This window comes from Pristis pectinata, chromosome 9 (assembly GCF_009764475.1).
Source record: "Pristis pectinata isolate sPriPec2 chromosome 9, sPriPec2.1.pri, whole genome shotgun sequence".
NCBI lineage: Eukaryota > Metazoa > Chordata > Chondrichthyes > Rhinopristiformes > Pristidae > Pristis > Pristis pectinata.
The window spans coordinates 2,728,226-2,750,815 of record NC_067413.1 but is presented as its reverse complement, the minus strand read 5'-3'; the positions used below and the strand labels follow the sequence as shown (position 1 = coordinate 2,750,815).

Sequence of the window (22,590 nt, the reverse complement as noted above, 5' to 3'; positions counted from 1 at the left end):
CTCAAACAGGAAAGGAATACAACAGGACACACCACATGGCATCAGGTGGCACTGAAATCAGACACAGCAAAGTCGCTCCCAGCCAAGTCATTCTTCCCCTGACAAACACATTGGAACATAAATTCATGACTGCCTGGCCAGATCCTGCTCTAACTCCATCTACAACTTTGTAGATGACACCATCGTGGTGGGCCTCATCTCAAATAACAATGAGCAGGAGTACAGGAGGGAGATAGAGAGCTTAGTGACATTGTGTCATGACAACAACCTTTCCCTCAATGTCAACAAAACATAAAAATCGGTCATTGACTTCAGGAAATGGGGGCAGTGCATATGCTGCTGTCTACATCAACAGTGCTGAGGTCGAGAGGGTTGAGAGTTCCAAGTTCCTAGGAATGAAAATCACATGGTCCAACCACGTAGATGCCACGGCCAAGAAAGCTCACCAGTGCTTCTATTTCCTCAGGAGGATAAAGAAATTTGGCATGTCCCCATCGACCCTCAATTTTTAATCAATGCACCATAGAAAGCATCCTATTTGGATGCATCATGGCTTGGTATGGTAACTGCTCTGCCCAGGATCGCAAGAAACTGCAGAGAGTTGTGGACATAGCTCAGCACATCATGGAAACCAGCCTCCCCTCCATGGACTCTGGAGGAGTCTACACTTCTCACTGCCTCAGTAAAGCAGCCAGCATAATCAAAGACCCCAGACATTCTCTCTTCTCTCCTCTCCCATCAAGCAGAAGATACAAAAGCCTGAAAGCACGTACCACCAGGCTCAAGGACAGCTTCTATCCCGCTGTTATAAGACTATTGAATGGTTCCCTAGTACGATTAGATGGACTCTTGACCTCACAATCTACCTCATTATGAGTTTGCACCTTATTGTCTGCCTGCACTGCACATTTTCTGTAGCTGTGACACTTTATTCTGCATTCTGTTACTGTTTTACCTTGTACTACTTCAATGCACTGTGTAATGAATTGACCTTATGAACAATATGCAAGACAAGTTTTTCCACTGTACCTCGGTACATGCAACAATAATAGTAGTAAACCAATCTATATTGAGACAGCTGTCCAACAGACTCAACAAGCTGATGTAGTCATACTCACAGAATCATACCTTGCAGACGATATGCCAGTCTTATCCATCCAAAACCCTGGGTTGGTCTTGTCCCAATGTCCAGACAGACCACCAATGGTACACAAAGAGAGGGAGCAACCTTTTGAAGCCTTCAACATCAACTCCAGACCCAAAGCAGCCTCAAGGCATCAGATCAAACATGGACAAAGAAAGCTCCACCTGGTTACCAGCTACCGTTCTCTCCCAGCTGATGAATCAGTGCTATTTTATACTGGAACTTGGAGGAAGCACTGAAGGTAGCAAGACCACATAATGTACTCTGCGTTGGGCACAAATTCCGTCACAAAGATTGGCTTGGTAGTACCATCACAGACTAAGTAGTTGAGCCCTGAAGAACAAAGCTGTCAGACTGGGTCAAGGTGCATTAGTAAAAATGCAGTCAATGGTCATCGATGAGAAAAAAAAAATCTCCAGTGGCTCAAGTCATAACAGCAACAAAGGAAGGTGATATTAGATGTCAGTGGTCAATCCCGGCAGGGTAGTGCCCTGGGCCAACCAATGACCTTCTATCTTGAGATCAAAAGTGGGAATATACGCTTTTGACTTCACAATGTTCAAGCCCAATCAGAACCTCTCAGCAGATGAAACAGCCCGTACCTGCAGGCAGCAAGACCTGGACAAAATTCAGGCTTGGGCTGTTAAAGGTCAATTAACATTTGTGCCTCTGCAACACTGAGCAATTACTAACTTTAACAAGAGAGAATCTAACCACCCACCACTGTAACTAAAACTAAATGCTGCCCTTCTATCTACAGAATGTGCATAAGAGGGGCTTGGATGGGCACATGAATGAGAGGAAAATGGAGGGATATGGGCATCCTGTAGGTAGGAGGATTAGCTATGTCAGCACAACATTGAGGGTTGAAGGGCCTGTTCTGTGCTGTACTGTTCTATGTTCTATATATGCAGGTAGATGTGGCACTACGGCTACAGCCTCGTCTGACCACACCTGAACATTAGGTACACAAGGAATAGAAGTTGACTGTACAGCCCCTCCAGCCCGTGCTACCATTCAATAACCTCACGCCACATCCTAACTCTTGTTTTCACTCCATTTTGCTGCCTGCTCCCCATAACCCTGGATTCTCCTTTAACACAAAAGTCTCACTCAGCCTTGAATATGCTTAATGTCAGCATCAACTCCCCTCTGGGGTTCAGAACTCCAAAGATTCATAACCCCCTGAATAAAGAAATTCCTTCTGCCACTCTTAAGTCTCAATCTCTTAATTCTTATGTCCCCTATTTCAAGACTCCACCAGAAGAAATATCCTCACAGCATCGACCCTGTCAAGCTCACTCAGAATCTTAGGTTTCATCTCTGGACTTAACACCATCAGCTTCAGAGGCAGCATTTATACATATACCAGAATAATATCTGGACTCAATTAAATTTCATGATCACACACAGACCTGTATGCTTGGAATTTAGAAGGCAATGGATGATTTGATTGAAATTTTCAATGTAGTAATTGGAATGAGAATGGAGAAAAATTCCTCCCACTGGATGGCCAGGCTAGGATTTGGGTACATGGCTTATAAATTAGACTCAGGCCTTTCAGGAAAAAAAAATTGAATACTTAAAGGGTAAAAGCTTTGAATTCTCTTCTACAAATAGCAGTTGATAGTCTGCCAATTGTTAATTTTAAACAGGAAATCAATACATTTTTATTAACCAAGTGATATGCAGGGACAAGGTGGTGTAGAGAATTAGTTAAGTCATGATCTCACTACAACAGGCTCAGGGGGTGAATGGCTTACTCCTGTTCCCCCATTCCTTTGACCAAAGGTTTGATTGAAGAGATAGTCTTGAGAATCTTGAAGGGAGAAGTACAGAAAGTGCCAGTCCACAGGGCTGAAGTTACAGCTGTCAATAATTGGGTAATGGGGGAAAACACAGGAGATGATTACAGAGCTCGTTAGGACAATGGTTCATGTCGGAGGCATGTGTGAATGATAAAAGGGGATTCAAGCACCATGAAAATATTTCAGACATTAGGGACTGGGAACTAATGTACATCAGGACGGAGTAATGAATGGAAAATAGAGACCAAGGGTGCTGAATGAAGTAAAACGTAGATGAAAGGCTGACCAGAAGAGCAATGGAACTGAGGGATCAAAGGTGTGGATGGGATTTTCACTAGCTGATGGGCTGCGACAAAGGTGTCGAAGGTGTGGTAGGCATTTTCATTGATGGAATAGGTAAGGAGTCAACACTGCAACTCAGGGTCAAGGAGAAGACAAACTGCAGAAGCCTGGCCTAAACAGTGTTGTTGGTAGTATCTGAATTCAGTAACTAGAAAGCAGAGTTTGTAGCAGAGCCTGAAAACAACAGTAAAATTATTTGGTAGTGCAAGACTGATAATCAGACAAGTAGGCTGACAGTTAATGGAGTTGGGATTCGTTAATGTACATGTGGATTCTGTTTGGGCTTTCAGATGCTGTCACCAAGGTGCAACACACAGATGTTAAATTGGAGACAGTTACTAGGGGAACTCCACAGGATGGGATGAGAAGCCATGATGAGTGTCTCTAGTTATGGCTGATTTTTAGTGGGGACAGAATTAAGTGCAGGGTATCTCTCATGGACAAGACGAGCCACATTTAGTGCACAAAAGGAATGTTATCCAAAAAGTTAATAAGCAAAGTGTCAAGGAAAATCAGAACCCTTATTTTTTGTTTTTAATCAACTAGAAAGAGCCAAGATATTTCATTCATTTTACAGTACATTTGAAAATTCAAAATGAAACCAGTACTTTTAAAAATTCATAATGAAACCAGTTAACTCTCATACTGAACCAGAAAGATGAAAATGTTCTCCCTATTTGGTCTAAATTGTAATGTAAATGTCAACGTACTCACATTCTTTTTAATTTTATTCCTAATTGTTTCAATGACACCTGCTTCATTACTTTCACACAGTTTTTCCGTGCTTTTTAAATCATCACAAGCCAGCTGCATTTTTTCATCTTCAAAGGTCATCATGGCATTCTGAAATATAAAGTCTGCATTACCATCATCCCTTCTGACATGATCAGTGATGAGCATAGCTTCAATAATCACAATAAACACAAGCCCAAAAGGTCATTTTTGTTAATAATTGATTCAAAAATGTACCTTTAATCAACATTATAGTGTAGTCAGTGATTTAATGTTGTACAAAATGTGTACTAATGCTTTACTATTCTTTGCTAACCACAAAGAATAAAATCCTGACACTTCTTTCTAGAAATGTACGAATGATTTCTTTCTAGAAATCAATCTTACATTTTGTACTTTATAAAATGACTTTCAGAATATGAATGTTTCTCATTTGAGTGCTACAAAATTGTTTGCAAATTAATTTTCTTCAAGCAATAATTATGGAAAAGGACAACACAGGACTAATTTTAAACTGAAAGCAACGAAAAGGCAAATGCTACACATACTCGGGTCAGACATCTGTGGAGGGAGAAACAGTGTTAATGGTTCAGATCGATGACCTTTCAGCAGAAATGGATAGAGTGAAAAATCAGGCATGTTTTAACATTAGAGGAGGAGAATGGAGAGAACAATGGGAATGTCTGTGGGAGGACGGAGACCGAGAGAATCAAGATGACAGATGGTGTTGGTGACATTTGAAAGAGGGAGGTGAAGACTTGTTAATCATAACAGCTTTGTCTGACGGAGGTGTAATAGAGATAGATGAATGAGAACAGAGAAGAGGAAGGAAGTACAATGCTAGTACTATGGAAAATGGTACTGCTGGCTTCATACTTCAGAACTCCATTCCTTCCTCTGGAACTCACCCCTATACCGAACATCAGGCAACTGCTTCCCAGTCAATGACCTCAGTTCCTCAGGAGATCTTCCCTCCACTCAACTTCTAATTTCAGCCCCCTATTCCTTAAATGTTGAGAGAATCTTTGCTTCCACCACCCTTCAGGCATTTCCAGATTCCAACCTCCCTATGTGTGAAAAAAAATCTTCCTCATATCTGCGCTAAACCTCCTACCCGTTACCTCAAATCTATGCCCTCTGATTTTAGGTATTTCTGCTATGGGGGTAAGCTTCTTACAACCATCCTATCTATGCCCCTGATAATTTTGTATCCCTCTATAAGATACACCCTCAGCCTCCTCTACTTCAAGGAAAACAAACCCAGACTATCCAATCTCTTCTCATAACTGAAACTCTCCATCCCAAGCAAAATCCTGGTTAATATCCTCTGCATCCTTTCCAATGCAATCAAGTTCTGCCTATAGTCCAGCAACTAGCAATGCACACAGTACTCCAGCTGTAGCCTAACCAATATTTAATATAGTTGTCCCATAATGTCCTTGCTCTTATATTACATGCCCTGGCAAATGAAGAAACGTATCTCATATGCCATTTTAAGTTCTTATTTACTTGTGCTGCCATCTTTGAGGACCCAAGGTCCCTCTGTTCTTCAATACACCCCAAGGCCCCACCATTCATTGTGTATATCCTAAATCCCAATATGGGATTTCAGATACATAATTCCCTGAAAGTGTAGTCACAGGTAGACAGGGTTGTAAAAAAGGCTTTTGGCAGCCTGGCATTCCTAAATCGAAGTATTGAGTATAGGAGTTGGGATGTTATGGTGAGGTTGTATAAGGCACTGGTGAGGTCAAATTTGGAGTATTGTGTGCAGTTCTGGTCACCTAACTATAGGAAGGATACTTGTAAGATTGAAAGAGTGCGGAGGAGATTTACTAGAATGTTGCCAGGTCTTCAGGAATTGAGTTACAGGGAAAGATTGAACAGGTTAGGATTTTATTCCTTGGAGCATAGAAGAATAAGGGGAGATTTGATAGAGGTTTACAAAATTATGAGAGGCATAGACAGAGTTAATGCGAGTAGGCTCTTTCCACCTAGATTAGGAGAGATAAGTACGAGAAGACATGGCTTTAGGGTGAAAGGGGAAAAGTTTAGGGGGAACTTCTTCACTCAAAGAGTGGTGAGAGTGTGGAACGGGCTGCCATCTGATGTAGTAAATGCGGGCTCACTCTTGAGTTTTAAGAATAAATTGGATGGATACATGGACGGGAGAGGTCTGGAGGGATATGGACTGGGTGCAGGTCAATGGGACTAGCAGAGTAACGTTTCAGCACAGACTAGAAGGGCCGAATGCCTGTTTTCTGTGCTGTAGTGTTCTATGCATCACCTCACACTCATCTGGATTAAATTCCAACTGCCCATTTTACCAACTTATCAACATCAGCTTGTGGAATCCCCTCCTCACTATCAACACCACCACCAAGTCTCATGGCATCTGTGAACTTGCTAATCATACCTCCTACATTAACATCCAACTCCTTAATGGATACTATAAACAGCAAGGGTCCAGGAACCAATCGCCATGATATAACACTGGTCACAGGCTTCCAATCACAAGAAGAAACCCCCACTATCAGCCTATGAGTCCTATTACCAAGCCAATTTGCCAACTTGCCTTGGATCCCATGAGCCCGATCCTTTTGGTCCAGTCTCCCACATGGAACCTAGTAAAAGGCATTACCGATGTTGAGATGGACTACATCAACGGCCTGTATCCATGCTGTATTGTTCTGTAGCTCTACGAGTCTAATAAAGGATGGAGAGAACAATGGAAATGTCTGTGGGAGGACGGAGACCGAGAGAATCCAGACGACAGATGGTGTTGGTGACATTTGAAAGAAGGTGAAGGCTTGTTAATCTTAACTGATTTGTGCGACATTTGCTGTTCTTAAGTCATCTGGTACCTTACGCAGCCAGGAAAGATTCATAAATGATTAACTCGCCATGGGGCGAGGGTGGGTGGGTGACCACTGGTCTCCTCAAGTTGTGTGGAATGAGATTTAGCTAAATTCTACAACCTTGCACCAGATACATAACAGAGGTAAGCTGTAGCAAGGAAACAGCCCAACTACGTGGAAACTTCAAACTCTGGTGTGGTTAGAAAATATCCAAATACCTAATTTTTGTAGAGCTTGTTATCAACACTTGCCACGCTATAACACATCAAGGGCAGTACCTTGTTTAGAGAGTGACAGAAAGCGAGAGAACAATAATGATTAAACACACAACACTGCTTTTGTATAGTTACTCACCAAGAAACTAACAAAACTTGCTCCAAAGCTCATTAGAGGACTGTTGTTCCTATAAAAGAACACATTTAAATTGCTTAGAATTTGAAACAATACTACTCATTGTAACATCTGCTCACATTTGTACTAAAACAAATGAAACAGTGATCTTACATATTCATATTTTGCAAAGGATCATATCAGGACAACATTTCATGAAAACATGAACATATAAGAACATACGAGGGGTCAGTCATACAGCACCCCCCGCTCCAAGCAAAAGATAAACTTCTGAAAGAACTCAGCAAACAGCATCTGTGGAGGCAAAGGGGTAGTTGCCGTTTTGGGTCGAGACCCTGCATCAGGACTGAGAGTGTCCTTCTCTGTGTGTCTCCATTCTATTATCCACTGTGAATTCTCATGAATTCCCACTTTGAAGTTCTCCTCCTCTCTTCGACACTCCCAAACACTTTGCAGGGTCTTGGCCCAAAACTTGACCCGCTGAGCTCTTCCAGCAGTTTATTTTTTGCTCCAGTTTCCTGCATCTGCGGTCCCTTGTGTCTCTACACAGCTCCCTCAAGCTTCCTTTGCCTTCAATAAGACTGTGGCTGACCTGATCTCAGCCTCTGCTCCACGTTCTTGCTTATTCCTCATTTCCTTCAACTCTGTTGTAGGCCAAAACTCCATATTGAATATATTCTAGGTTGAGGCGGACAGCTCTCTGGGGTAGAGAATTTGAAAGATTCACAGTCCTCAGAAGAAGTTCCTCCTTAAACCAACTGACATTTAACACACTGTAATGCCATTTTTGGCATTGATATTATTCTGCACTATCCCAATTAATTAAATATAACATAGTGGTTAAGATACTGGATTAGTGGCCAGAGTGGTGATCCATTTGATCATTCTGATCCAGGAGAGGAGATCAAATTCCACCATGGAAGCTGTGAAACTTACATCCGCATACTTAAATAAATATGGATTTTTTGAAAGTTAATTTTAGTAACAGTAACAATAAAATTGCCAGGTCTGGCTTGCATGAAACACTAGAACCATCACTGCCTTTTCTGGATAGTCAAAATCGATATGCCCTTTATGGATAGTCAAAAAACGTCAGCCCTGCTATCAACATTCACTTCCCATGAACAAATAAATGAATGAACAAAGTTCGATCAAGACAGCACTTCAATGCGAATTTAGTTGTTCCCTATTCTGGCTAAATAAAATTACATATTTGCTTTATTGCAAATTGGTCTATTAGCATCATATGTACCGAGATACAGTGAAAAACTGTTTTGCAAGCTATCCATATAGATCATTTCAAAACATAAGTACATTGAAGTAGTACAAGGGAAAAGCAATAACAAAAAAACATAATCTAGTGTTACAGTTAGAGAAAGTGCAGTGCAGGCAGACAAATAAGGTACAAGGGTCATGGCGAGGTAGTCTGTGAAATCAAGAATTCATCTTTAACATACAAGAGTCCTTTCAAGAGTCTGATAACAGCAGGATAGTTTCTTGAGCCTGGTGATACATGTTTTCAAGTTTCCATATCTTCTGTCTGATGGAAGGGTGGGGGGGGGGGGGGGGGAAAAGAGGTGGGGGAAGAGAGAACATCCAGGGTGGGAGGGGTCTTTGCTTTTCCCGAGGCAGCAAGTAGTACAGAGAAAGTTGAAGCTGGTTTTCGTGATGGATTGAGCTGTGTCCACAACTCTGCAATTTCTTGCAGTCTTGGGCAGAGCAGTTGCCATACCAAGCTGTGATGCATCCAAATAGGATGTTTTCTAAGGTGCATCGATAAAAATTGGTGAGGGTCAATGGCGACATGCCAAATTTCCTTAGCCTTCTGAGGAAGTAGAGGCCTTGCTATGCCTTCTTGGCCATAGTGTCCATGTGGTTGGACCAGGACTAGATATTGGTGATATTTACACCTAGGAACTTGAAGCCCTCAACCATCTCCACCTCAGCAGGATTGATACACACAGGGGCATGACATTGAGGGAAAGGCTGTTGTCATGACACCATGCCACTAGGGTCTCTATCTCCTCCTGTACCCCATCTTGTTATTATTTGAGATCCGGCCCACCACAGTGGTGTCATCTCCGAACTTGTAGATGAAGTTAGAGCAGAATCTGGCCACAGTCATGAGCCTATACTTACTGATTGCAGTCTGTTGGTCAGGAAGTCAAGGATCCAATTACAAAGAGAGGTGTTGAGTCCCAGGACTAGGAGCTTGGAGATGAGTTTGCTTCGAATTATGGTAATGAAGGCAGAGCTGTAGTCAATAAATAGTCTGACGTGGGCGTCTTTGTCATCCAGATGCTCCAGAGATGAGTGTGTGGCCAGGGAGATGGCATCCACCATGGATCTGTTTTAGCAGTAGGTGAATTGCACTGGGTCAAGGTTGTCTGGGAGGCTGGAGCTGATGTGTGCCATGACCAGCCTCTCGAAGCACTTCATGACAGTGGATGATTCTCCACAAAGATGCACTTCATGGTGTGTTTCGATGTACATGTGACTTATATAGAAATCTTATGGTATGTCAGAGCTACCGGGTGGTAGTCATTAAGGTACGTTAGCTTGTTTTTCTTTGGCACCTGGATGATAGTGGTCTTCTCAAAGCAGGAGGGATCCTTCGATTGGAGTAGGGAGACGTTAAAAGTGTCTGCAAATACACTTGTCAGCTGATCCACACAAGATCTAAGGACACGGCTGGGGACTCCACCTGGGCCAGACACTTTCTGCAGATCACTCTCCGGAAGACTGATCTTACGTCTGCAGCAGTGACTGTGGGTACAGGTGCATTGAAGGCTGTCGGGCAGGTGGTGACATTTCATTGCCCTTCTGTTCAAATGTGCGTAGAATGCATTGAGCTCATCAGGGCGAGAAGCATTGTTGTCAGTGAAGCTGCACAACTTAGTTTTGTAGTCCATTATAACATGAAAAGCTCTGCCACAGCTGATGGCTGGTCAGGGACTCAATTTTGGACTGGTATTGTCTCATGGCATCCCTGATAGCTTTATGAAGATCATACCACGATTTCCTGTATAGGTCAGGGTCACCCTATTTGAACACCGCAGACCTGGAGTTCAGTAAAGAATGAATCTCTCATTTCATCCATGGTTTCCAGTTGGGAAACATCCAGATTGACTTCTTTGGTACACAGTCCTCTACACACTTGCTGATGAAGATATTATCTTGATAATCAGTTTTGTTACACTATACTATCAGCTGAGAATGCAAGAATATGCCCACAATCTCTAGTGGACCCCCACAAGCAGAGTAGTGCTTTCCTTTTTTGGACACCAAACCCTGGGATGGATAAACTGAAAGAGGTGCACTGCAGATACACCGGGTTTACAGATTTAGATTTCTCAAATAAGCCTTGTGTGAACATGGTTTGTATTCCTTTGAATTTAGATAGTCATACAGCATGGAAACAAGCCATTTTGCCCACTGTGTCCATGTAGAACAGAGGGACCTTGGAGTACTGTACAACAGAGAGACTTTGGAGTAAAAGTACATGGTTCACTAAGAGTGGAGTCACAACTGCCTTCACAAGTCAGGGCACTGAGTGTAAAAGTTGGGAGATCATGGTGTAGTTGTACAGGACACTGGTGAGGCCGCACATGGAGTATTGTGTTCAGTTTTGGTTGCCCTGCTATAGGAAAGATGTTATTAAACTGGAAAGAGTGCAGAAAAGATTTACAAGGATGTTGCCAGGACTTGAGGGCCTGAGTTATAGGGAGAGGTTGGACAGGCTAGAACTTTATTCCTTATGGTGTAGGAGACTGACAGGTGATCTTAAAGAGATGTATAAATTCATAAGGTGCACAGATAGGATGAATGCACTCTCTTTTTCCCCCCCAGAGTAGGGGTATCAAGAACCAGAGGGCATAGGTTTAAGGTGAGAAGCAAAAGGTTTAAGAGGAACTTGAGAGGGCATCTACGTGGAATCAGCTGCCAGAGGAAGTGGTTGAGGGAGGTACAATAACAACTTTTAAAAGACAGTTGGACAGGTAGATGGATTGGAAAGGTTTAGAAGGTTATGGGCCAAATGCTGGCAAATGGGACTAGCTTGGATGGGGCATCTTGGTCGGCATGGACCAGTTGGGCCAAAGGGCCTGTTTCCATGCTGTATGACTCCATGATTCTATGACCAGTAAACACCCATCCATATTAATTCCACCTTCCAGCACTTGGCCCACAGCCTTCTTTGCCAAGGCAATTCGTGCTCATCAAAACACCTCTTAAACGCTGTCAGTGACTCTGCTTCCACCACTCTCTCAGGCAGTGTGTTCCAGGCACTCACCACTCCATGGGTGAAAAAGATCTCCCTCAGATCCCATGTAATTCCCTTATCCCTTATCCTAAATCTATGTCTTTTAGTTTTATTGGCCACAATCTACCTCATCTATACCCCTCAACGTTATATACCTCGATCATGTCCTTTCTTAACTCCCCCACTTCAGGGAAAACAGCATCTCCAGTGTCTCCTGATAACTAAAACTCTCCACCCACCCCAGGCAACTTGCTGGTGAATCTCCCAGCACAATCACATCTTTCCTATAGTGCAGTGACCAGAACTGTACGCAGTGCTCCAGCTGAGGTCTGACCAATGTTTTATAATTTCCCTACTGGGTGGCCAAGATGATACTTGAGCTGGATCATCAGAATGTCAGCCATGGGACAATGGGTATCACTTGCACATTCCAGCCAGAGGTTGCAGGTTCAAATCCTGTGTCAGATACTCAAGAAAAATCTAAGCCAACATAGCAGTTCTGTACTGACGAGTCACCTTTTAGACAGTCACTAGGACTGAGGATGATGTGCTTCACTATGGTGTTGTGGGTTCTGAGGTGGCTAATGAAAACATGGATGCTTCTCAGGCAAGACATGTGGGTAGTTTACAAGCTGGCCTGCTCCTTGTGCCATTTATGAAAAGCTTCTGTGTACTTGCGATGTATGGACTCGAGATTCTCAATAACATCCTGAATGTCACTTCTCCACCTTGAGCATACATGGGGCTTGGAGTCCCAACAGTCAATGAAGATGCTCAAAGGAGGCTGTGAGCACATCCTTAAATCTTTTCCTCTATCCTCCTGGTAATCTCTGCCTTCAACATGCTCAGGATTTTGGTGGTGCTGGACAAGCAGTTTTTATGGACTGTTGGATGTTATTCTATTGATACATCAACAGACTTTTAATTCACTTGTTTTTAAACGATAATACACAGTCGAATAATAAATTTTCCAATGAACCCAGTAAGCTTAATAGGAGCGCAGGAACCAGGGCCCCAGCAGGTGAGGAGGGAGTACAGGAATTAGCAGAATGTGCGCGAGATGCTGAACTATTGGGATTTCCAAATAGATGGATAGCAGATAATTGGAGTATCACTGAGGCTTATAGTTATACTTTATAATCAAAAGGTAATCATCATCAAAAAAAAAGAAAGCCTAACAATCTCTATGTGACCATCCTTTAAATAATACTGAACAGATGCCAAACAGCAGTCAAAGAGTCAACAATGACCAAAAGCTTAACTACACCACCCAGTTCAAAATGGTTAAAAAAGGGCTGGGTCTGGGTACTGTAAATGTACCAAGGACCCAAGGGCTCCAAAATTTTGAAGAATCACGGGCAAAAGGGTCTCCTAAATCAATACCCTAACCACTGAACTAACTTCGGCAAAACTATCCACTGTAGGTTCAGCATTTAACAAAGCAGCAGTGAATCAAGCTGACCTCAACAGTGCTCCCCTGCCCTATAATTCCCATCACTTAAAGAAGAGTGAGTGGAGTTATACAACATCACCTTTAAAACCTATTTCACACTCACAGAACATATATTTACATTCCTCTATTCATTAGGGTAATGCCCTGGACATCCCCATTCTAGGAGTGCCAAAAAGACAGCTGCTCAAGGCTCAGCACACACAATGGACAATAAACACTGCTTATTTAGTGCTGTTGCAAGCTCAGATTTAAAGAAATCCACATACAAAAGGGTATGGTGAAATTCAGGAACAGTATCTACCATAACGCATTGTGACCTGAATCTTGGTATGGGAGACAAAAGAATATTTCAATTACCAGCACATGCTGTTCAATCATGTCAGGATTTCCTTTTCTGCTGATGTTAGCTGCAGGAACATTAGCAAGCAGTAACATAACTGTCACTGCCAGGGTTGGCAAGATTCAGCAAAATCCTGTTCGGTATAATAGCACAGTCAATATTGAATTTTTGCCGATTTCAGACCTTAACCACTAAAACATTGAAGTGCATCACATTCGGATTCAGGCATTTTAAATCGACTGCTTGGGCCAGGTTGGACTGTTTACCAGTCAGTTGCTTTATAGAGAAATGCCAGCTAGCTGCAGACTTTGTAAAACTAAATTTATTGTTTTAATGAATATCTTTATGAAATTTACATTGGTTCAAATGGTTTTTAAAAATCAGACATTTAAAAACAGTTAAAAGATTTTGGCCACTGCAGGCATCGCAAGGGTTTCAGTGCAGTCTAGGAGAGGGGCCCATGATCCACCACCTAGAGCTTAATCACTGCAGCAGTAAAGCCGGAGAATAGTTGGAGCTACAGGGTTACAAAATGTACAACTGGTGAGTAGCATGCTGGTTGGGTTGTGGTGGGGAGATGGGGAGGTGGGGAGGGTGGGGTGGAAGAAACGAAGAACAAGGTCCTAGCCAACATGGTTTTGTGAAAGGGAAGATCCTGCCTGACCAACCTATTGGAGTTTTTTTTTTGAAGAAATCACAGATAGGGTGGATAAGGGAGAGGCGGTAGATGTTGTGTATTTAGACTTTCAAAAGGCCTTCGACAAGGTGCCGCATAAGAGACTGATTAATAAGATGAGAGGTCATGGAATTACAGGTAGGATAACAGAATGGGTGGAGCATTGGCTGGTTGGCAGGAAGCAAAGGGTGGGAATAAAAGGATCTCGTTCTGGTTGGCTACTGGTTACTAGTGGTGTTCCACAGGGGTTGGTGTTGGGGCCGCTTCTTTTTACCTTGTACATTAACGATTTGGATGATGGAGTAAATGGTTTTGTGGCTAAGTTTGTGGATGACACCAAGATAGGCGGAGGAGTAGAGAGTATTGAGGAGACAGGAGGGTTGCAGAGAGACCTAGATAGTTTAGCAGAATGGGCAAGGAAATGGCAGATGAGATTCAATGTTGAGAAATGTGCAGTTGTACACTTTGGAAACAGAAATAAATGGGCAGATTATTATCTAGAAGGAGAGAAAATTCAAAGTACAGAAGTACAAAGGAACTTGGGGGTACTCGTGCAGGATACCTTAAAGGTTAACCACCAAGTCGGATCGGTGGTAAACGAATGCTATGTTGGCATTCATTTTGAGAGGTATGGTGTATAAAAGTAAGGAAGTGTTGATGAGGCTCTACGGGGCACTAGTGAAGCCTCATTTGGAATACTGTGCACAGTTTTGGGCCCCATATCTTAGGAAAGATGTGCTGATGTTGGAGAGGGTTCAGAGGAGATTTACAAGGATGATTCCCGGAATGAAAGGGCTTACGTATGATTAGCGTTTGCTGGTTCTTGGACTGTACTCACTGGTGTAAAGAATGAGAGGGGACCTCATAGAGACATTTAAAGTGTTGAAAGGACTGGACAGAGTAGATGTGGTCAAGCTGTTTCCCTTGGTGGGCGAGTCCAGGACTAGAGGGCACAATCTTAGAATTAGAGGGTACAGGTTTAAAACAGATGAGGAGAAATTTCTTTAGCCAGAGGGTGGTGAATTTGTGGAATTCCTTGCCACGTACAGCAGTGGAGGCCAGATCACTGGAGGCATTTAAGGAAGAGATAGATAGATATCTAAATAGTCGGGGTATCAATGGATATGGGGATAAGGCCGGAAATTAGGGTTAGAAGAGTTTTTTTTTTGCACCCCCCCCCCTCCCAATTTCTCATTTCTTTTTTCCCTTTTCTTTGGAGCAGACTCGATGGGCTGAATGGCCTACTTCTGCTCCCTTGTCATGTGATCTTGTGAAGCTGGACTGTCCCCATATGACTAATCCTCATGATTTATCCTTATAATCTGTGACAACATATAATAAAACACTTTATTCCATATTTGGAAGTTCAAGTAGCCATAAAAATACCATAAGGTACTCAGAAAGAGATACAATATTTGTCCTTTTACCTCTTCCCTTTCCACTGCCCACGATTCCAAACACACCTTCCTGGTGAATCAGTGATCAACTTATAACTCTTTCACGTCAGTATATAGAATCAATTGTTCACAATGTAATCTCTTTGAATTAAGGCGACCAAACACTGATTGACAATGTGTAGAACATTTACATTCAGTCCAAAACTTTTCAGATGCCTTTCATTTTAATTCTGGAAGAACTTGGCCACCGAGACTGCGCCCATTTCCTGCAAGCATTTTCTAACCCCACTCTTATTATCCTATTACCTATCAGAAATAAATATGTTTTCAAAAAAACTCACCTCGACATATGAATAATTGCACATCAAAATTGGGGAAAACAGGTAAATTCAATTATTTTTTCAGTCCTCAGGTATACCATTGTGCATAGGAAGTTACAAAATTAGCTGAAGGGACCACAGATAATAGCACAGAAAGTCACTTCTCATTCTTGAACAGACCAGAAATCGAAACAGATTTCTGTAAACTTAGAGAATTTAAGGATTAAAGTCCTCATTTCCCTATCAAATAAGATGATAAGATATCTTTATTAGTCACATGTACATCGAAACACACAGTGAAATGCATCTTTTACGTAGAGTGTTCTGGGGGTAGCCCGCAAGTGTCACCATGCTTCCGGCGCCAACATAGCATGCCCACAACTTCCTAACCCATAAGTCTTTGGAATGTGGGAGGAAACCGGAGCACCTGGAGGAAACCCTTGCAGACACAGGGAGAATGTACAAACTCCTTACAGACAGTGGCCAGAATGGAACCCGGGTCGCTGGCGCTGTAATAGTGTTACGCTACGTGTTCTTTGGAAGACAAGTTCATCTAACAGTTTTGAGAACTTTTACAAATTGCTCCATTGCAGCATTTCCAAAGGAAAAGGCTTAATACAGGCACGGGGCTGATTTCTGATCGAAGTCAAATTTAGGAAAGAACTAGATTATGTAGCCGTGGAAAGATCATTTGAATCAGATAAAGAGGATAAAGTTGCATATTATATAAAGTTAAATATCAGGAGGTTTTCATTTCCATGGACCTTTGAAATAAATTGCCCATATGTGCATCCAATTGAAATTAGATGCAAACATCATTAAGGAATGAGTTTTGTCGAATTCCAACATCTGTAGTCTCGTGTCTCTATGAGTTTGCAGAGGCTGGTAAGTGACGCAGGAAAACAAAAAGGGAGAGAGAGGCACATTAGGGGATTCATCTTATGGTGACTTACCTCCTGGAACTCATATTGGGGCTCAAGCAACAAGATCAAGTGCAACCATTGCTGCAGCAGAATCATACCTATACAGATATCTAACCCAACAATGGAGGTATAAGGCACCCCAAAGTCCTGTGCTGAGATCTGCTCCCCATACACCATGCATTATTACAGGTGCAATGAAATTGCAAAATTGAGGGTATTTTGCATCTTTACACAGAACAATCCATCTACTCTTCATAGCAAGTGTATATTTTACACTGATGTTTACATCACATTTTACAAATTTAAATATTTTCCTTATCTGCTCTTTACTGCATGCTTAATACTGTTTCTTCCCAAAGGCTCTGTGGATAAAACTCCTACTGACGAGGCAGATGATTGTGGGTTCAGTTCCATCACCGAGGCTTGAACACATATTTTATACAAGCAGACACTTCACTGCCATCCCAAGGAGGTACTGAAGTGGCTATATTTTGGATAAAATGATAAATCAAGGCACTATCTGTATTCTCAGGTAACGTAAAAGGCCCTTTAGAACTATTCTGAAGAGCAGGATAGTTGTTCTATCAAATGTTTATTCTGAAATCAATAGGTTATCAGGTCATTATCACATTAAAATTTGACTCACGTAGATTACAGAAAGGGCTCATTTCAAAAGTACCTCCATTGCTGCAAAGCATTCTATGGCATCCTCAATCCATGAAATATAATACAAAAACCTCTCTTCCGTACAATTCTCTCAGTGCCCTGTGAGGAACTTCATATTATAAGGAAAGATGGTCATTAAATGTGATAATAATATTTTCTGCTTTGGCCAGCCTTTCAGGCCATGAATTTCAAGCATACCAAGCTCACTCCTCTGAAATCTCATTCAATTCCTCTATCAATTACTTTAACTCACTGCCCCTATTTACCTCTCCAGTAAGGGAACTAGATCCATCCTATGCACCATGAATAAGCATATTTTTTATGTATATATATATATATATATATATATATATATATATATATATATATATGTATCTGCTATCACATTCTGTTTAAAAAAAAACAATCACAGCCTAACCAGCTATTCCTCATAACTATGTGAACACTTGGATCTTTACAACCTCAATATGTTACTGAAAACTGCCCTTATGACTGAGCAACAATAAGCAACAACCTCCCAAGGTGCCAGATTGAAATGTTTCATTAGAGACATTTCAAAAATCTTTTATTAAAACAACCTTTTGCACTGCATGTTGCATTTGTACCACAAAATTGTGATGTAGATTTTGTTTTGAAATTGATATTATACCACCAGATTAAGAACCCACAAAATAAACTACAGTACTGAGTAATTCACCTAAGTTTGCCAGATGACACACACTTCTTGTACAGAGACATGCGAATTCATCTGCAGTCAGGCTGGAAACAAGAATCAGAGACCTTACAAGTACACTGGAATTCAGTTTACAACCAGGCTACTGCTCAGCTTTCCAAACTAATCTCAACTTCCCACTAAGGTGGAAACAAAAGGTTCTCTGCCCAATACTTATTGCTCAAGTGACACCTAAAAACATTTTTTGTTAATTGAAACACTGCTATTTGTGGCAATGCGTTGTGTGCAAATTAATGGTCACGTGCCCTACATTAGTGACTACAAATCAGAAGCAATTCATTAGTTGGTAAGTACAGAGATCATGAAAGACACTGGAGAAAGTCCAGATATCACATAACAATCACTGTGATATGTCAAACTGATTGCTCATGTTTGAGGCAAATGCAGAGTTTTTACACCAAACACCCGACATTATTCCAGTTTTCTGACTAGCCATAGATTACATCACCACATATATATACGTCTCCGCTATACTGCATCTGCCTTCTCAGTGTAATCATACCGCACTCCGTATTTTGCTCCTGCTGCAGTGCATACTTCAGTTGACATACGCTCAATTATTCAATCAGTAATAGAAGGAAAGCTGCTACAAGGCTGTCATGCTTGCTAACTGCATGCTTACTCAACTGTATTAAAAATAATAAATGCAACTGTCATAGCTAATTTATTCACTTTGAAGGGCTTAGCATTCCAGAACAAAACCAGAACTTGCTAGACTCTACAACGTTCAACTACATACAACCTTCAAAGCAAAAGGGTTATAAAACTAGCAGTGCGACATACTGAACAATTACAAGAGGGCATTTCACACAATTAGTCATCAAGTTAAAAACATTTGACAAGAACCAGTCTTGAACTACCCCTAAACCCCACACACACATCAATTTGATATAAACTCCCAACTCGTGTTTCAGGAATAAGCAAAACTCAAAAGTAGAGCTACTTCTTTGAATTTATTCAATTTACAGGAATTGGGCATCACAGAAAAGGCTGGCACTTATTAACCATGCCTAATTATCCACAAGAAAGTGATGGTGATCTGCTGCCTTGAACCACTGCAGTCCTTCTAGTGAAGATACTCGTACTTTGGGTAGGCAGTCCAGGTTTAGACCCAGCAACGCGAAAGAATGCTAAATCCTGATGGTGTGTAGGGGAACATGCAGGTGGAGGGGTTCACCATGTCTGAGCTCCAAATATATTCAAGGAGCCTGACACCATTGTTGCTTCCCACCTTCAAGGACACAATTCCCTCCAATATCTGTAGTTTTTTTTGGATTTAGATACTCCCTTTGTCCAATCTACCTCCCTCTCCCTGCAACTTAAAACTAACTTGTTTCCTCTTTCCCAGTTCTGACAGCCTTTAACCTGATACATTAACTGTTTCTCTTTCCACAGATACTGCCTGACTTACGACTACCCAACATTTTGTTTTTATTTTAGACCTTCAGCACCAACAGCCATTTTGATTTTTCACTAAATGATAAGGTGCTCTTCATTACATAGGCTGCCTGTAAATTATCACTTGTTGGTAACTGACAAATTGAACAGCACCAGGGAGGAATGCACCACATTAGGATGCTTCTAGTTCTACACCAAGTAAATGAAGACTCTATAATTCTGGAAAGGATCAAATGAAAGGCATTGTTCTTGTCTAACAATTTCATTAAGTCTTTAAACTAGTTTTATCTTAAAACCTTAATCCCAGAGTTTAAAATAATTCTTTCTAGAGCACACAGAACTACAGTGCATGAAGAAAAAGGGAACTAGAGCAAGTTGTGTCATCCTTAACTTACAAAAACACGAAATGTTGCTCCCACAGTTATAAGATTGCTCAACACACAGCTTCAAGTACTTTATGACAATACTTTCAACCACTTTTTGGCAAAATTTTACACTTCAAATATTTAATCCATTTCTCAAAACAAAAAGTTACTTGTTCCTCCATCACCACTCAACAGATGAGATTTTCCCACCATTAACCTCCCTCCAATAAACTAGAATGGCCTGTATTTAATCACCTGGCTTGAAAAAAAATGCAGATGTTGGAAAACTGAAATAAAACCAGAAGATGCTGGAAACACTTATCAGCTCAGGCAGCATCTGAGTTAACGCTTCAGGTACGAAAGCCTTCATCAGAATTGTAAATGAGAGAAAATAAGCTAATTTGCAGTTGCAGAGAAGGCAGGAGTATTGGTATTGGTTTATTATTGTCACTGGTACCGAGGTACAGTGAAAAGCTTGTCTTACAAACCGATCGTACAGGTCAATTCATTACACAGTGTAGTTACATTGAGTTAGTACAGAGTGCATTGATGTAGTACAGGTAAAAACAGTAACAGTACAGAGTAAAGTGTCACAGCTACAGAGAAAGTGCAGTGCAATAAGGTGCAAGGTCACAACAAGGTAGATCGTGAGGTCATAGTCCATCTCATTGTATAAGGGAACCGTTCAATAGTCTTATCACAGTGGGGTAGAAGCTGTCCTTAAGTCTGGTGGTACATGCCCTCAGGCACCTGTATCTTCTACCTGATGGAAGAGGAGAGAAGAGAGAATGTCCTGGGTGGGGTCTTTGATTATGCTGGCTGCTACACCAAGACAACGAAAGGTAAAGACAGAGTCCAAGGAGGGGAGGCTGGTGTCCATGATGCACTGGGCTGTGTCCACAACTCTCTGCAGCTTCTTTCTTTCTGCAGTAGACATATAGGTCAAACCGTGAGACCAACAGGGTTAATATGCCCCTTTGTCTGTGTTTGCTAACACTATGTATTACTAGTAGCAGGGCTGTGAGGAATGCCAGACTATACTAATACAGAGAAAACAGGTAAAAATCACAGATGGCCAACTAGCATAAATGGCCAGTTCTGATAGTCTGAAAGAAGAATTGTTTTTTGTTGTTTTGCTCTTGTTAGTTGAACAATTTAATGGAGTCCAGAAGGCTAAAAGGTGTTCAGAAGAAAGATGAAGGGTTGTTCCTCAAGCTTGATTTGGTCCTTGTTGTAACGGTGCAGAAAGCCACAGAAAGAAGTCAGAGTGGGAATGGGTTGGGGAATTAAAGTGGTAGACAACAAGAACATCAGGGTCAATTCTGTACACCAAATGCATGTGCTCCACAAAGGGATCACATAATCTACATTTGCTTCCTTCAATGTAGAGATGATCCTATTTTGAACACAGAATGCAGAATACTAGATTAGAAAGGCAAGTGAATTGCTGCTTCACCTGGATACACTGGGTCCCTGGACAGTGGGAAGGGAAGAGGTGAAAGGACAGGTATTGCATCTTTTGTGACTGCATGGGAAAGAGCAGACCAGGGAGTCACAAAGGAAGAGATCCCTTTGAAATTCTGAAAGGGGAAAGAAGGGTAATACATGTCTGGTAGCGGAATCTTGTTGGAGCTTGCGGATGGTCAGCTGAATCCATAAACTGGAGGGGTAAAGGATCATTTCTTTCTCACTCCTCTGCTGTCAGCCCTTCTCCTCCATGACAGAGCAAGAACAGAGTTCCCCTGGCTCTCACCTTCCATCCTACCAACCTCCACATTTGCACATCACCTGTAATGATACCAAGTTTCTGGTTGCCTATCACTTTAATTCTCCATCCCACTCTGACTGCCCGTGGCCTACTCCATCATTACAATGAGGAACAACTCGATCTCCAATCTGGGCACTTTGCAATCTTCCAGACTTGATATCAAATTCTCCAACTTTAGGTAAACTTGCTCTTTCTTCCTGTATTAGAACCTGCTATCTCTTCCAGTCATCTATCTGTGGTTTTAGCTCAATTGGTCTCTCTCCATTAGTATAGCCTCGGTACATCCCACACACCTGCTATTATCAATACATTACACAAAGAAGCATAAGTGCTTCTAACTTTCACATTAACCCATTTGGCCTCATCCTATTGTTCTACCAATCCCTCCCATCACCTCCTCTGTTACTGAAAACTAACTTGCTTTCTCTCATCGAGACCTGCACGGTCACCACCTGAAATGCCAACCATCTCTCTGCCTCCACAGATGCTGTCTGACCCACTGAGTTCCTCCAGCGGTTTGTTTTTTTTTGCTCCAAATTCCACCACAAATTCTTGTGTCACCAACATGTGCAGGCAAATAGGATTGGTCTAATTTGGCATCATGTTTGGCACTAACATCATGTGCCAAAAGGCCTGTTCAGATGCTGCACTGTTCTACGTTTGAAAAGTCTTGGACCTGAAGAGTTAGCTCAGTTTCTCTTTCCACAGATGCTGTCTGACCTGGTGAGCATTTCCAATATTTTATAATCATACAGCGCAGAAAAGTGCCCGATGGGCCATTGACAAATCCTATTTTATTCTCCTCACTTTCCTATCAACTCTCCCCAGATTCTACCACTCACCTACACACCAGCCCGCTGTCTTTGGGGTGGAGGGGGAAACCCACAGGGAACGTGCAAATTCCACACAGACTGCACCCGGGCTCGGGATGGGACCCGGGACGCTGGAGCTGTGAGGGAGCGGCTCTACCCGCTGCACCACTCTGCCGCCCCGTTATCTTTTCCCGTTCTGATTTCCATCATCCTCGACATCGAGCCCGGCCCGAGGGTAGCCGA

The 22,590-nt window shown here is 41.9% G+C and overlaps 1 protein-coding gene across 1 annotated transcript in view; it reads right to left on the bottom strand.

Annotated features, from left to right (window-relative positions):
* ttc39c (tetratricopeptide repeat domain 39C) overlaps positions 1-22,590 on the bottom strand; it is a 52,345-nt gene that overhangs the window by 29,100 nt on the left and 655 nt on the right. Inside the window, exons 2-3 of the mRNA XM_052023630.1 lie at positions 7,239-7,287; positions 4,009-4,137 (exon numbers count right to left, since the gene is read on the bottom strand). Of these exons, the coding sequence (XP_051879590.1) occupies positions 4,009-4,137; positions 7,239-7,287 (178 nt within the window). The remainder of the gene's footprint in view (positions 1-4,008; positions 4,138-7,238; positions 7,288-22,590) is intronic.